At 41.8% G+C, this 17844-nt stretch overlaps 1 protein-coding gene across 1 annotated transcript in view; it reads left to right on the top strand.

The window, feature by feature from the left end:
* Positions 1-678: 678 nt before the first annotated feature.
* LOC111978658 (transmembrane protein 150A) overlaps positions 679-17844 on the top strand; it is a 101457-nt gene continuing 84291 nt past the window's right edge. Inside the window, exons 1-2 of the mRNA XM_024008848.2 lie at positions 679-1089; positions 1379-1643. Of these exons, the coding sequence (XP_023864616.1) occupies positions 1483-1643 (161 nt within the window). The 5' untranslated portion in view covers positions 679-1089; positions 1379-1482. The remainder of the gene's footprint in view (positions 1090-1378; positions 1644-17844) is intronic.

Here is a 17844-nt window from a genome sequence, read left to right on the forward strand (position 1 = left end):
CCTGAGAGCTAGTTTTCAACCTAGTCATATTGATGATGGATGAATGTGTTAAAATGGATTCCCTACGGATTTAGATGTAATGTACATGATACAGCTGTGCAACATCTAGTATGCTATGCTTATTTCCTGCTACCTATTTGGTTTGACCTGAAGGTCTCCTTTCCTTCAAAATATTGGACTGAAAGCAGATGATGAGAGGGGGTCAGACTATTGAGACACACCATGGTATCAAGAATATTTATCCCAAGGCATGCTTATTTCCTGCTACCTATTTGGTTTGACCTGAAGGTCTCCTTTCCTTCAAAATATTGGACTGAAAGCAGATGATGAGAGGGGGTCAGACTATTGAGACACACCATGGTATCAAGAATATTTATCCCAAGGCATGCATGCCCAACAGGGTAATTGGGATTTAGGTCTAGTTAATACACTGAGTAACAACAATGTCATTCCAAGAGTAATGATAATAATATTGTAACGACCATGCGTGTGCTGTTTCATTACAATATGATTGAGTAAAATATTAGGAACAACAAACAAACAAAAAATTAGGAACAACAAACAAACAAAGCAAATAGGTCTAATTACTTTCCCCAAGAGAGAAAATGCAGGCTGGAACGTCAACGCATTGGAGGCGCGAGAAAACCCATAGTTGCACTTGATTTAGTTCACGCGACCGGAGTTCGTCCTTTATGGCCGTTGGATTTCCAGTCATTTTCTGCACATCCACTCCAACCGGCGCACATTGGTGAGTTAAATTGAATCCACTCAATCTCGCGTCTGTGGGAGGAGTCCAGCTCAACAGCTGGCTGGATCGCTTTGATGCTTTTTGACCCCGCCACACACTGTCTGTGCCCTTAGAAAAAAACAAATTGTCCCATTCAAAGAAGAAAAACGGACAAGGAGGACTTAAAACGACCCAAATATTTGATGGACTATTGCAACTGCATCGTTGAATTAACTGACCTTAGTTTTTCGTGAGAAACACCGGAGATTTGCCTCGTTAAAAGGTGACAATCATTGGATTGTCTTTTGACAGAGGTGTTGCAGCTAGCTGAAGGCGCTCAGACGAGCAAGAAGAAACAAAAGGTGAGAGCGAAAAACTTGATTCTAATCGAAAAGGGAAAAAGTGATATACTGCCAATGTATCTTATCTTTATTTCCTGTAACAATTTGCTAGAGTTTATATCTAGGGAATTCAGCATCAAACCTCTAACTGAAGCTATGCAAATGTTGCACATAAAATTCTGCCATTTTGCTGCGAAAGTGTCAAAAAGCTGATCATCTGGTGTGTTTACACTAAACCAGGCGGCTAAAATAGCTAACTGTTCGGACCTGATCATGATGATGAGTATTTATACATTTTTCCTCTTTCTAGACGGGACACGTCGCGCTTTACTCTCTCCCTTTCCTCGCTCCCAACTTGGGGCCAAAGTCACGAACAAATCGGCTGAGATGCAGCTGCCAGTTACCTTGAGTTAAATGGTAGTTCATGAGAGGAGAGTGCAAGTTTGGCCAAGGACGAGGAGAAAGAAGAAGACGGATTCCCGAAGCGGAGGGACAGGACGGGGAGTGGACATGTCTTTTTGGGCGATACTACCTGTCAGTCTGCCTGCCTTGACCATCACTGGAATTTGGGTTGTGTGAGTGCCTCTTTGTTTTTGTTTTAATCTAGGCTTGAACCAAAAGGCAGGCAGGTGGTGATATTGAGCAGTTTCATTGTACTGCCCAAAGGGAACGTATGCAGCCAGCTATACACCCCTATCCCCCGTGGACAGGTACTACATAAAACATTCTCATTTTAGGCTGCAAAGGTGTCGATTTCCTCCTTACCTTGATTTAATGAGGAGATGGTGGATAATTTAAAAAAAACTTTCTTTATGAAACACCATTTTCCATCACCATTTAACACGGAACCCAAACCTGCTGCGCGCGTGTGCCATCGTGCATACATTTATTTGTCCCCCTACACCAAACCCGATCACAAATATCAAAACAAACTCTGAACCAATGACATTAATTTGGGGACAGGTCGAAAAGCATTAAACATGTATGGCAATTTATCTAGTTAGCTTGCACTTGCTAGCTAATTTGTCCTGGGATATAAACATTGAGTTGTTATTTTACATAAACTGCACAAGGTCCTCTACTCCGACAAATTAATCCACACATAAAATGGCCAACCGAATCTTTCTAGTCATCTCTCCTCCTTCCAGGCATGTTCATCTTTGAACTTATATGGTGATCTCATCTACACTTTCATAGTATTACCACGACAATGGCAATACAGTTCGTCTTTCAATCACCCACGTGGGTATAACCAACGAGGAGATGGCACGTGGGTACCTGCTTCTATAAACCAATGAGGAGATGGGAGAGGCAGGACTTTCAGCTCGATCTGCGTCAGAAATAGGACTGACTTCTATTTTAGCCCTTGGTAACGCAGACGCTCGTTGGCGCAATAATTGAATAACATGGATTTCAAAATGTATTTTGCGACGCTCGCGCACGCGACGTGTCCGGTCCGGTCTGTCTGGTCTGGTTAGTGGCTAAATGCTAGTCCCGGATGTTGCGTTCAGACAATCAGGTTGCAGCAGTCTGTTGTTTACCCTTGGTCTGAATGCTGTACACAATGTCAGGAATTAGCATGAGTCATGGTGATGGTAGCATGGTGTAAAGTAGCATGGTGGTGTACCCACGGTCCCGTGTGGCTCAGTTGGTAGAGCATGGCGCTTGCAACGCCAGGGTTGTGGGTTCATTCCCCACGGGGGGACCAGGATGAATATGTATGAACTTTCCAATTTGTAAGTCGCTCTGGATAAGAGCGTCTGCTAAATGACGTAAATGTAAATGACGTAAATGGTGTAAAATGTTGTTTCATAAAGAAAGTACGCATATTTTTAAAAAAATCTAAAAAAAAATCAACGCCTTTGCAGCCTGAATGAAGAATGTTTTATGTACGAACCGGTCCACAGGATACGAGTGTATCACAGGAGGCTGCTGAGAGGACGATGGCGCATAATAATGGCAGAATGGAGTCAATGGAATGGTATCAAACACATGAAACACATGTGTTTGATGAGTTAGATTAACATTCCATTTATTCTGTTCCATCCGTTACTGTGAGCCTGTCCTCCACAAATAAGGAGAGACTGAGAGAAGGAAAGATGGATAGAGAGGAAGGGCTGCTGTGTTGCTGCCAGTTTCCTCTCACCTATTTCTAGGCTTGGGCGGTATACCGTATGCTGGGATATTTGGACATAGCCACTGGATGGTTTTTCAATACTGTCAACACCGTTGAAACTACTAGTCAACTTTTGCAATACCTTAGTAGATAAAGCAGATCATGTTCTCCATTTCACCTGTCACATTATTTATCATTATGAAGCTTACATGCTGACCACACCGCTCGTGTCTCGTGAGCGAGTGTTGCAAAATAAATTTTAACATACATGTTATTCAATCATTTCACCCACACTGCTCGCGCGCATCAATGAGCGTCTGTGTAGCTAGGCGCTAAAATAGAACTTGGTTCTATTTGTGACGCTCGACGCCCTGCAAGTCCTGCCTCTCCCATCTCCTCATTGGTTTTTAGGAGCATATACCCACGTGGGTGATTGAAAGATGAACTGAGGTCCACACTCCAGTCCAGTCGGTTGTGGTAATGCACCTTAAAGTTGGTTGCCAACCCCCATATAAAGTCCAAAGAAGAAGAAGCCTGAAGGAGGAGAGATTCCTAGATTTGAACTCGGTTGACCGTTTAATCTGTAGATTAATTGTCAGAATAGAGGACCTTGTGCATTTCGGGTAAAATAATAACCCAATGTTTATATCCCAGGACAAATTAGCTAGCAACAGCAACTTAGCGAGATAAATTGCCATAAATGTTTAATACTTTTTGACCTGTCCCCAAATTAATATAATTAGTTCAGAGTTTGTTTTGATATTTCAACCTGCGTGTCCTGATCGCGTCTGGTGTGGGGGGACAAAATCAACTTGCGCGAACACGGACACACGCGAGCCTGCGGTCTAGTCAGCATGTTACCATAGTTCACCAGAACAGTTGAGCCAGTCACCTATTTGTTTGTAAATAGCACAACAGGAGAAAGGGGGAGCAGGTGTGTATTGAGAGGGGTCATGTTTTATATTGAAAGTCAAGTGTTTTTTTTATTTCAGTAGAGTGATCAGGGACGTGCAACTATAGTTTTCCTTCACAGAAAATAAATTGGTGCAACACATTCGGCAGAAAATAGCTTAATTTTCATCAGATGACAACAGAAGTGCAACGCTATTTGGCTGGCAGAGTAAATGAGCTTACAATGAAGAAGCAAGTTATTTTTTTGCACGACCATCATATTTATAATGTTTATCATAGAAAAAATATAGCTAGTTACATTTCCTAATGTTTTGCTTAAAGTTAATGTTGCATTTTAGCAAGAAAAGTAGGCTGGCTACAAAGTGAAAAGAAAAGTACCGGAGAAAAGTAGCTACACATCAGTCGGAGCACAAAATTAGTCTGATGCTGAGCAGAAATACAATAAGAAGCATTTTAGATCTGCGTTTATGAAACGCAGCAAGATATTTCTTTCTGTTTTATCATGTTTTATCATTTCACACAGAGGTGTGAAAAATGCAGAATTCTGCATGAACACGACCTGTAAATTTAACTTGTTAGTTATCTAAGTAAGTGGCTGAATTAATACGTTGACGGGGCATCATATTGTGTTAGCTTTCTGCCATATTTGAGAAGTCAAGCCCTTTGGATTAGTTATATGTACAGCTGCCACTGCTATCTTGATTTCCTTGAGTTTCTTTCTTTTCCTCGGTTCATTTTCTCCTTCCCCCTCTTCCCCGAGCTGGCCTGTTGCCCTAGCGACTCCTGACTCCACACAGCTACAGCGTGTACACATGCTGCTCCAGAGACAATAATGTTGTTCCTGTAGACAAACATGCATCCAAAACTTTGTTCATTTGCACAATGTCTCTCCTTCACATTTGCTTGTAAATGTCCAAACTCACCAGAAATGACATTCGGTAGTTCCTACCTACAGTGCCTTCGGGAAGTATTCAGACTCCTTGACTTTTTCCACATTTTGTTACGTCATAGGCTTATTCTAAAATGGATTAAGTAATTTTTTTGCCTTCATCAATCTACACACAATACCCCATGATAACAAAACAAAAACTTGTATTTTTATTTTTTTATTGCAAATGTGTAAAAATTGAACAAAAAAATACCTTATTACATTTTTTCCCCACTCATCTATCTACACAGAATACCCCATAATGACAAAGCAAAAACAGGTTTTTAGAAATGTTATCAAATTTATAAAATAAAAAAAACTGAAATACCTTTACTCGGAATTGAGCTCAGATGCATCCTGTTTCCATTGATCATCCTTGAATGTTTCTACAACTTGATTGGAGGCCACCTGTGGTAAATTCAATTGATTGAACATGATTTGGAAAGGCACACACCTGTCTATACAGTATACGGTCYCACAGTTGACAGTGCATGGCGCCCCCTTGTATACTAAGCCGGTAATACCGTAAATCCCGGGATGAGAGAAGGACCATATGAACATTGGATACCGACCAACCCTACCTATTTCCTTCTTGTCCAGTGGGCCTCACAAGGCTGCCCTGTCTTCCAGAGCAGTCAATGGGCAGCGGAATTGAAAAGGCACGCTTTGTTACGTAAAAGCCCTCCTCCCACTGCCGTGGCTGGGTGGAAGTAGGGTAAATACTGGGCTGCCGGGGTAGTCAGAGTGCTTATTCAGGGCTTACACACACACACACACACACACACACACACACACACACACACACACACACACACACACACACGGTAAGCCCTTCTCAGCCCTGCACCATGAAAGAGCTACTCAGAGCTAGACGATGACTTGACTTTATGGTCCACCCATAGCTAGCCAGCTTCTTACGTTGATTCTTCCATTGACCTTTCAGTTCACTGATGTTTTATTGAAGAGCTGTGTGTCAATTCAGTACAGTGGCCTTTTTTGCATGCCCTTCAAAATGCCAAAAACAAGTGTCCGAAAATGCTAATATTATATTGACCATTTTAGATATAGCCTAGAGGCAGCCCGAACGTAAGTTAATGTGTATTGATAGTCAGACATTCAACTCTTCTCTGTTTTGTTTCCGTGAATGAAATCTTAGATGTTGATTTGATTACAGAACAACAAATGATAGCAGCACTCTCTCTGACAGTTCATCTCCGTTTCATTTGTCATGAGACATTTCTGCAGTAAGACCTTTTTAGATTCAACAGTCTTATGCATGTGCCCAAAACCTAAGCTGCAGTCTCGGCTGACATTGGGTTCTTTTGTAGTGTTCCAGAATGTACAGATTCAAGAAGTTTCCATAGGAAAACATGGCTTTCCCTTCTGCTGCCTCCCAGTCATGCAATTATAGCCAAACCACACACACACCACCACAACTCAGCCCACGGATGTAAGCACATCTATTATTATCGTGCCACCATATACAGCCCATATAGCTAGTATCAAGGCAAAGAAAGAGCACTTTATTTTGAGAAATTGTCTATAACCAAACCACACTTGGTGTTATTTTAACTTCAAGAACTCCATGAGTTCACAAAAACGGGTTTGAGGAAAAGGGAAAAACTGGTTGAAAACAGTTAGCCAGCCCAGCTCAGTGAGGCGTGACTGTTCAGGTTGAGTGAATGTGGTGATTGTGTTTCTGCAGGAGAACTCTCTTGCTCTTTTTTCCCCCCCCGAACTCTGTCCTCTCCATGTTTTAGAAACCCTGAGAGGCCCATGCAGGGTGAGGACACTTTCAGTAATCTATTACTACCTGTGTCTTGTCTGTCATTCACACCTACCTGTCCTATTTTCACTTTGTGTGTGTGTGTGTGTGTGTGGCAGCGTACACAAGCTGATTTGTATTTTGGGAGCAGTTACTTGGTGTTTTGAGGCTAGCTAGTGTCTATCTCTTTTTCTCTCTCTCCCTCCTTTTATCCCCCTCTTTCACTTTTATCCTCCTCTCTCTTTCATGTTTCTCCCCCTCTCTATCTCATCTATCCCCTTCTCTTTTATCTCCCCCCTCTTTATCTAACCCCTTCTCTTTTATCTCCCCCTCGCTCTCTCTCTATCTATCCATCTATCTATGTATCCCCTTCTCTTATCTCTCTATCTATCCCCTTCTCTTTTATCTCCCCCTCTCTCTTCCTCCCTCCCATCGCTTACCTCTCTCTCCCTCTCTCTCTCTTCCTCCCCTATCTCTCTGTGTATCTCTCTCCTCTCCACTTTTATCTCTCCCTCTCCCCTCTCTCTGTATGATGATTATTCATGGTTGCTGTGGCTTCAGAGGCAGATGGTGGAGTGTTTGTTTACCAAAATGTAATTTCGTTTTTGGTCTCAGGTGATCTGTGTGTCATGATGTTCCTAGTAGAGCTGGCCAAAAATATCAAATCACAATATTTTTCTCATTTTTGATGGTATGTTGGTGTCGGTGTGCGTGCTCAGTCCCCTCCTGTACTCCCTGTTCACTCATGACTGCATGGCCAGGCCTGATCACCGACAACGATGAGACAGTCTATAGGGAGGAGGTCCGAGACCTGGCTGTGTGGTGCCAGGACAACAACCTCTAGCTCATTGTGATCAAGACAAAGGAAATGATTGTGGACTACAGGAAAAGGAGGACAGAGCACGCCCCCATTTTCATCGACGGGGCTGTAGTGAAGCAGGTTGAGAGCTTCAAGTTCCTTAGTGTCCACATCACCAACAAACTATCGTGGTCTAAACATAAGACAGTCGTGAAGAGGGCACGACAAAATCTATTCCTGCTCAGGAGACTGAAAAGATTGACTCTGTACCGGTACCCCCTGCATATAGCCTCGCTATTGTTATTTTACTGCTGCTGTTTAATTATTTGTTATTTAAAATTTTAAATTACATTCTTTACTTAACACAATTTTTTTTGAACTTCTTAAAGTATTGTTGGTAAGGGCTTGTAAGTGAGCATTTCACTGTAACCTGTTGTATTTGGCGCATAAAATTTGATTAGATTTTTGATTTGGCCGTATTTTATGTTTCTGAATAATAAAGTTCTTAATATTTTTTATGAGTAGTGCATGGATGGCAACAAATGAATGATGTGTTGTTAATGGGCTTTCTCTATTCTGATTGTTTGATACTAAACCAAACTACAGTAGGACAAAAGCTGACGGTGAATAGGGCTCCAGACTGCGACCATTTAGTCACATTTTGCGACCCTTTGACTTGGCTGTGCAGTTACATTTTGAATTGGTCACATCGGTGCAAGCTGCACATTCTGCATCAGGGATGGGCAACACCAAAAATCTGAAATCATGAGGGGCCACAGTGGCGGAGAGAAAAACGTTCTACAGCAAATTTTTTGCAATTCTACACATTTTGCCAAATCAATGGGGGACCCCGGTAGGGTTGGGCAGTATCCAGATTTGCATACCGTCCTTCTCTTATACTGGGATATACGGTATTACCGGCTTAGTACACAAGGGGGCGCMAAAAAACGCAARAAAAATCCAGAAAGGTAACACTATTACCAGAAAGCTAACACAATAAGCTAACACGTCACCTTATTAATTAATTCAGCCACTTACTTAGACAAGTAAAAATTAGGGGTCTCTTTAATGCAGAATGCTGCATTTTTCACGCAGGAAAAAATATGAATGCATAAGAAATATTTTGCTGTGTTTTGTGAACTCAGATGTAAAATGCTTCTTATTGTAATTTCTGCTCGGCATCAGACTCATTTTGTGCTTCAGTTGCACTTCTCCACTCGGATCAGAATTCAGAAAGGGGCATTCTATCAGCAGACAGCGCTCTGACTAATATGTAGCTACTTTTCTCTTGTAAAATGCAAGATTAACTTCAAGCGAAACATTAGGAAATGTAGCTGGCTACATTCTTTCTATGATTAACATTAGAAATATGATGGCCATGCATCGTTTTAGCAAAAAATACCTTGCTTTTTCATTGTAAGCTCATTTAATTGTGTGGCTGCCAGTCAAATAACATTGAAATTCTGTTTTCTGCTGTATATGTTGCACCAATGTATTTTCTGTGAAGGAAAACTATAGTTGCACTTCCCTGATCACTTTATTTAAGCAAACAAACATTTTTTACTTTAAATATAAAACCCCTGTCAATAGACAGCTGGACTCACCTRCTCCCGTTTTATCCCGTTGTGCTATTTACAAACAAACATGTGACTGGCTCATCTGTACTGGGGACAGGTGAAATGAAGAAAGCGATCTGCTTTATCTCCTAATATATTGCACAAGTTGACTGCAGGTATTTACTGAAAAAGTAGCTACAAATATTAAAATGTATAAAAAAAATCGAATAAATWGTTTAAACGGTATTAACGGTATTGAAAAATCATCCTGTGGCTATTTCCGCCCAAGCTTACCCCCAGTAATTCGACCATGATTACTACAATTCAGTGGAGACTCCTCAGAGGAGGAAGGGGAGGACTACCATACTCGCTGAATTTCATCTAAAAAAATGACAGTGAAACATTAAAAAAGTTATCCTTTTTAGAAAACTATACTAAATATATTCACATCCCACCAAATAACTGATTAAAGMACATGGTTTTGCAATGATGGTCCACAGTAGCCTCAACAGCAGTGTTGGATAGCTAAGTCAAGGTAAGCTTTTTTTCCCCCGCAAGGGCCCGCTGGTGTAACTGTTAAACTGCTTGCTGAACTGCATGATTCGACACATTGGATTGTGGGTTTACTAACGTGTTTGTAGTTCTAGTTTGTTGACTATAATGTTAATATGATGACAATGATGTTGGCTGTGTAGCGGTTATGGTTAGGGCTGTGATGGTAATTGAATATAGTGGCTTGCGAAAGAATTCAACCCCCTTGGCATTTTTCCTGTTTTGTTGCCTTACAACCTGGAATTAAAATAGATTTTTTGGGGGGGTTTGTGTCATGTTATTTACACATGCCTACCACTTTGAAGATGCAACATATTTTTTATTGTGAAACAAACAAGAAATAAGAGAAAAAAACTGAACTTGAGCATGCATAACTATTAACCCCCGCAAAGTCAATACTTTGTAGAGCCACCTTTTGCAGAAATTACAGCTGCAAGTCTATAGCCACTGGGAATTTTGCCCTTTCTTCAAGGCAAAACTGCTCCAGCTCTTTCAAGTTGGATGGGTTCCGCTGGTGTAGAGCAATCTTTAAGTCATACCACAGATTCCCAATTGGATTGAGGTCTGGGCTTTCAAGACATTCTAAGACATTTAAATGTTTCCCCTTAAACCACTCAAGTGTTGCTTTAGCAGTAAGCTTAGAGTTATTGCCCTGCTGGAAGGTGAACCTCCGTCCCAGTCTCAAATCTCTGGAAGACTGAAACAGGTTTTCCTCAAGAATTTCCCTGTATTTAGTGCCTTCCATCATTTCTTCAATTCTGACCAGTTTCCCATTCCCTGCTGATGAAAACCATCCCCACAGCATGATCCTGCCACCACCATGCTTCACTGTGGGATGGTGTTCTCGGGGTGAAGAGAGGTGTTGGGTTTGCGCCAGACATAGCGTTTTCCTTGATGGCCAAAAAGCTCAATTTTAGTTTCATCTGACCAGAGTACCTTCTTCCATATATTTGGGGAGTCTCCCACATTCCTTTTGGCAAACACGAAATGTATTTGCTTATTTTTTTCTTTAAGCAATGGCTTTTTTCTGGCCACTCTTCCGTAAAGCCCAGCTCTGTGGAGTGTACGGCTTAAAGTGGTCCTATGGACAGATACTCCAATCTCTGCTGTGGAGCTTAGCAGCTCCTTCAGAGTTATCTTTGGTCTCTTTGTTGCCTCTCTGATTAATGCCCTCCTTGCCTGGTCCATGAGTTTTGGTGGGCGGCCCTCTCTTGGCAGATTTGTTGTGGTGCCATATTCTTTCAATTTTTTAATAATGGATTTAATGGTGCTCCGGGGATGTTCAAAGTTTCGGATATTTTTTTATAACCCAACCCTGATCTGTACTTCTCCACAACTTTGTCCCTGACCTGTTTGGAGAGCTCCTTGGTCTTCATGGTGCCGCCTGCTTGGTGGTGCCCCTTGCTTAGTGGTGTTGCAGACTCTGGGGCCTTTCAGAACAGGTGTGTGTGTATATATATAGAGTGGGGAGAACAAGTATTTGATACACTGCCGATTTTGCAGGTTTTCCTACTTACAAAGCATGTAGAGGTCTGTAATTTTTATCATATGTACACTTTAACTGCGAGAGACGGAATCTAAAACAAAAATACAGAAAATCACATTGTATGATTTTTAAGTAATTAATTTGCATTTTGCAAATTTGCACCAAGCCACATCCAACCTGGAAGCCAGCCGCGCCAATGTGTCGGAGGAAACACCATACACCTAGCGACCTGGTCAGGGTGCACTGCGCCAGGCCTGCCACAGGAGTCGCTAGTCCGCGATGAGACAAGGATATCCCTGCCGGCCAAACCCTCCCTAACCCGGACGACGCTGGGCCAATGTGCGTCGCCCCATGAGCCTCCCGGTCTCAGCCGGCTGCGGCACAGCATGGGCTCGAACCCAGAATCTCTGGTGGCACAGCTAGCACTGCAATGCAGTGCCTTAGACCACTGCGCCACCCAGGAGGCCTCATCCATATATTTATATGTATATATTCTTATTCCATCCCTTTACTTAGATGTGTGCATTAGGTAGTGTCACGTTGGAATGAAGAGATTTGGCAGGCAGGCGCAGGAATGCGTAATAGTTTWWWWWWAAATTAAGCCCCAAATTACGGCGTGCCGCGTAAAGGCACGGTATAAAGACCAAACAAACACGTAACAAAAACACAGGGTTGAAACCCAGACAAGAGTGAGGAGTACCTCGAATAAATAACACTAGCCACAATGATTGTCACACGGGACGAGACCCGTAATCATCTGCGCAATCCACAAGGGCACGAAAGCCCAAAACACACAGCACAGGTACTCACATGGGACCATTAGTCGACAACCCAATGGATACCAAAGGGCACACTCATACAAGTACTAATCAGTGGGAATAGGGGACAGGTATGCGTAATGAAAGTGTGACAGGTAGGTGTTGTGGAATTGTTTGATTACGGTTAGATATTACTGCACTGTCAGAACTAGAAGCACAAGCATTTCGCTACACTCGCAATAACATCCGCTAACCATGTGTATGTGATCAATAAAATTTGATTTGATTTATGAAGAGAAATTATAGATAAAATGTATCGGTGCTCATCAGCCATTGGACATAAACATTACATAACAAATCGCAAATTCAAAAATGAGTGGTTTGGAAGGAATGAGTGGCTAACTGCAAGCGTTGCAAAGCAATCATTATTTTGCTTCCCCTGCCTGCTATTCGGTGGAAAGGGTGTGTGGTCCAAGTCTGGGTTTAAGAATTAAAAACATCTGTCTGAGAGGGTATCTTTTCCAAACTTAAAAAGATGAACATTCACACGCAACACCAAGGGACAGAAGAGGTTGAATACAGTCAATCCAGCATGACTTCTTCTGCGTTCAAGACAACTGGGAACTTGGAAAAAAACAAGCTCGGACTGTGAAAATATGTTTTGAACGGTCATCCAACTCGGAATTCCAAGTCGTGAACTCGGGCCGATTTCTAGAGCTATGACATTCCGACCTGAAGGTCAATGATGTCATGATTCGACCTTGTTTTTTTCAAGTTCTAGGATATGTATACTGTAGCTAAGAAATTATTACTAAGTGTACAGTATGTTGTGTAGTAAGCTGTTAGTAGCCCATGGGCCTCACTCTAAGAATTTGGTCCCTCACCCCCCTCAGAATTTAGCCGACTGTTCTGACTTGGTGGTGCACATGTAGCCTATAGCCTGTTTTTAGAGAAATGTCATTATYGAATATTGTAAGAGCTTTCATTTTCTGCTTATATGCCCCTTTTAATCTACATGACTACTACATGTGGACACCTGCTCGTCGAAGATCTCATTCCAAAATCATGGGCATTAATATGAAGTTGGTCCTCCCTTTGCTGCTATAACAGCCTCCACTATTTTGGGAAGGCTTTCCACTAGATCAGTAGCTCCCAAACTTTTTATAGTCCCGTACCCCTTCAAACATTCAACCTCCAGCTGCGTACCCCCTCTAGCAACAGGGTCAGCACACTTTCAAATGTTGTTTTTTGCCATCATTGTAAGCCTGACACACACACACACACACTATACAATACATTTATTAAACATAAGAATGAGTGTCAGTTTTTGTCACAACCTGGCTCGGGGGAAGTGACAAATAGCTMTTATAGGACCAGGGCACAAATAATAATATAATAATAATCAATAATTTTGCTCTTTATTTAGCCATCTTACATATAAAACCTTATTTGATAATCAAAAATGGGGAATAACTCACCACAGGTTAATGAGAAGGGTGTGCTTGAAAGGATGCACATAACTCTGCAATGTTGGGTTGTATTGGAGAGAGTCTCTGTCTTTTTCCACACACAGTCTGTGCCTGTATTTAGTTTCCAGCTAGTGAGGGCCAAGAATCCACTCTCACATAGGTACGTTGTTGCAAAGGGCATCAGTGTCTTAACAGCGCGATTTGCCAAGGCAGGATACTCTGAGTGCAGCCCAATCCAGAAATGTGGCAGTGGCTTCTGATTAAATTATATTTTCACAGAACCGCTTGTTGCAATTTCGATGAGGCTCTCTTGTTCAGATATCGGTAAGTGGACTGGAGGCAGGGCATGAAAAGGGATAACGAATCCAGTTGTTTGTGTCATCCGTTTTGAGAAAGTACCTGCGTAATTGAGCTCACTCAGGTGCTTCGCTATATCACATTTGACATTGTCTGTAAGCTTGAGTATATTTACATACAAAACATCATACAATGATGAAAATACCTGTGTGTTGTCCTTGTTAATGCAGACAGAGAAGAGCTCAAACTTCTTGATCATAGCCTCATTTGTCCCGCACATTGAATATAGTTGCGGAGAGTCCCTGTAATCCTAGATTCAGATCATTCAGGCGAGAAAAAACATCACCCAGATAGGCCAGTCGTGTGAGAAAYTCGTAATCATGCAAGCGGTCAGACAAGTGAAAATCATGGTCAGTAAAGAAAACTTTAAGCTCGTCTCTCAATTTAAAAAAAAACGTGTCAATACTTTGCCCCTTGATAACCGGTGCACTTCTGTATGTTGTAAAAGCGTTACATGGTCGCTGCCCATATCATTGCATAGTGCAGAAAATACACGAGAGTTCAGGGGCTTTGCTTTAACGAAGTTAACCATTTTCACTGTAGTGTCCAAAACGTCTTTCAAGCTGTCAGGCATTCWYYTGGCAGCAAGAGCCTCTCWGTGGATGCTGCAGTGTATACAAGTGGCATCGGGAGCAACTGCTTGCACGTGCGTTACCACTCCACTATGTCTCCCTGTCATGGCTTTTGCGCCATCACCACAGATACCAACACATCTTGACCACCAAAGTCCATTTGATGTCACAAAGCTGTCCGTACTTTAAAAATATCCTCTCCTGTTGTCCTGGTTTCCAGTGGTTTGCAGAAGAGGATGTCTTCCTTAATTGACCCCACATAAACGTAACGGACATATACCAGAAGCTGTGCCAGGCCCGCCACGTCTGTTGACTCATCCAGCTGTAACGCATAGAATTCACTGGCTTGTATGCGAAGCAGTAATTGTTTCAAAACATCTGCAATGTCACTGATGCATCGTGAAACAGTGTTGYTTGATGAAGTCATTGTCTGTATAGTTTTTTTGGCCTTTTATTGTCCCAGCCATATCCACAGCAGCAGGAAGCTGCTGCTGTGGATATTGCCTGTCCTAACCAACCAAAAAATTAACATAAAATAAATCAAAACAAGAGCAACAAGGCAGGTAATGCATATACTGAACTGATTTGCAGTTAAAGAAAATGTCATTTTAGTCTGTTCCACTAACTAACCTTTTCCCCCAGCATTGTCCCAGCCATATCCACAGCAGCAGGAAGAATTAAGTCCTCCACAATAGTATGGGGCTTGCCTGTCCTAACCACTCGGTAGCTCACCATATAAGATGCTTCTAGCCCCTTCTTATTAATGGTATCTGTTGCTTTTATACATGTCTTACTACTCGAAAGTCATCTTAATTCTCGCTCAAAAAACTCCCGTGGCTCATTTTTCAAATTGGCATGTTTTGTTTCTAAATGTCTGCGCAAGGGTGAAGGTTTAATCGAGTTGTGAGGTAGTACTTTTGCACATATAACACACTGTAGCTGAGGAAAGGCACTACTCCCTATATAAGTGAACCCCAAATCAATGTAGTTATCATATTTGCGCCTCTTTGATGGTCCAACGTCCCTGTCTGTTGTTCAGTGCTTTCCCGGGGAAGGGGGCAGTAGCTCTTCGGCTGCATCAGATTCACAACTGTCAGTGTCCATGCTAGCTGGGCTCACAACAAATGTAGAATTACTGATGCTAGCATTGGATGTGCTCGTGGAAGCAGAACAACTTGTGTTGTTGACAGGTGCAGGTGTAGTACTGCTGGTAGTAGCAGTGCTACCAGTAGAGCTGGTATGTGTCTCTATGGATGCAGGTCTTACTTTTTTAAACCATTTATCTATTTTCGGGCAATTGGAATGAGCAGCARCTACGTTTGGCTACAAACTGACCGTTAGTGGAATTCCCGCGAGAGAGTAACGGTTAATGTGATTGGATGTTAATTATTTGACWAGGCTACCTGTATTTGACATTGTGTTGTTATTTCGCTGAACACTAGATGGTTTAATTTTATTTTTGGCAGTAAAACGCGACTACTCAGGCGAGAAAAAAACATCACAGAAATGTATAGCTCTGTTGGAAAACATAAATGGACTGTTTGAAAATGTGAATAATAATAATAATAATATACATATATTTAAAGAAAAATGTGAATTACATTTTTATTTGGCGTAMCACTGACCGAATTGCGTGTACCCCAGTTTGGGAATACCTGCACTAGATGATGGAACATTGCTATGGGGACTTGCTTCCATTCAGCCACAAGAGCATTAGTGAGGTCTGGCTCGCAGTCTGCGTTCCAATTCATCCCAAAGGTGTTCGATGAGGTTGTCAGAGCTTTGTGCAGGCCAGTCAAGTTCTTCCAMACCAATCTCGACAAAACATTTATTTTATGGACTTCGCTTTGTGCATAGGGGCATTGTCATACTGAAACAGGAAAGGGCCTTCCCCAAACTGTTGCCGCAAAGTTGGAAGCACAGAATCGTCTAGAATGTCATTGTATTCTGTAGCGTTAAGATTCCCCCTTCACTGGAACTAAGGGGCCTAGGCCGAACCATGAAAAACAGCCCCAGACCATTATTCCTCCTCCACCAAATTTTACAGTTGGCACTATGCATTGGGGCAGGTAGCGTTCTCCTGTCACCTGCCAAACACAGATTCATCCGTCAGACTGCCAGATGGTRAAGCGTGATTCATCATTCCAGAGAATGCGTTTCCACTGCTTCAATGGCGGCGAGCTTTACATCACTCCAAACGACGCTTGGCATTGATATGATATTTGTGCACATAAAGATGTAGACAAATTCATCTCTATTGAACAAAATACAATGTTGTTCCCTGTTTTAACCCTCCTGCTGTGTTCTGGTCGAATTGRACCGAAGTTTTCTCTCTAAAAAATGTAGTTCATTAAATCTGATTGTCATAAGGTTCCATGACTTTGTCCACACAGGGCATCTGAACACACAAAATACATTTTGATGATTTTCATTACATTTTTGGTGTTTTATTTAAGTTTTGTACACCTGTGGTGTTCCCGGTCAAAAATGACCAGTCATTAGAAATGAATGGGTGAGACTACAATTAGTGTATAAAATTGAGTTCAGGCACATGCCCATTCATCAGATGGACACACTCCCTCTCTGCCCCACATGCATGTGTGTTTGAGCACACACACACACACACACACACACACACACACACACACACACACACACACACACACACACACACACACACACACACACACACACACACACACACACACACACTTCACTCCCCTTCTTGGCTTCCGTGGCAACCCCCACGGGAACCTTTCCCCAATAGAATCTTTCCCCCACGGAACCACACCTGTTGGCATTCTCACAAACAATCGCAACATTGTTTCAATAATATATAGAACTTTTCTTGCAGCTCTGGTATATAAAGCTTTTTTGAGGCTTTGCTCACAATTCATTCTGTGGCAGCACAATGACCAAACGATATACTGTATGTGAGGATCTTGATCATATCTTTGATCATGACACTGGTGAGGAGGAGAGAGTCCTTGTTAAACTTTGACACAAAGCAGTCTGTGATAAATAGCACTATATGTTTCATCTGAGTATTTGTTATATTCAAAATAATCCATACATTATGCGTTTTTCCCTCAAAAACGAGTTGTATGATCTCAGGTCAATGAGGCCTACAGGCCATAAATAGCAAATAGAAGTGCAAAACGTTTAATGTTCACAAGAACTTAAGTTGCTAAAAAGATCTAACACGACATTCGGTGATTTTATATGTATTATTATACATTTATAATCAGCTATAATGGCGCGGTCATTTTAGACCGGGAACACAGCATTAATTAACATGAAACGAACACAACAGGAGGGTTAACAGTAAAGTAAAGAACAAGAGCCTAATTGTCAACCCAAAATGTATGACAAGCACTGGATTATGTTGCTCAGCAAAATATCTTGAATCAATCATTTCTTCATGGACATGTTAGATGAAACAATACATTTTTTATATACCATCTGTTGTACCTCTAAATAATGCACTGTGGATGACTTTATAAGAT

This window comes from Salvelinus sp. IW2-2015, linkage group LG18, assembly GCF_002910315.2.
Source record: "Salvelinus sp. IW2-2015 linkage group LG18, ASM291031v2, whole genome shotgun sequence".
Taxonomy (NCBI): Eukaryota; Metazoa; Chordata; class Actinopteri; order Salmoniformes; family Salmonidae; genus Salvelinus; species Salvelinus sp. IW2-2015.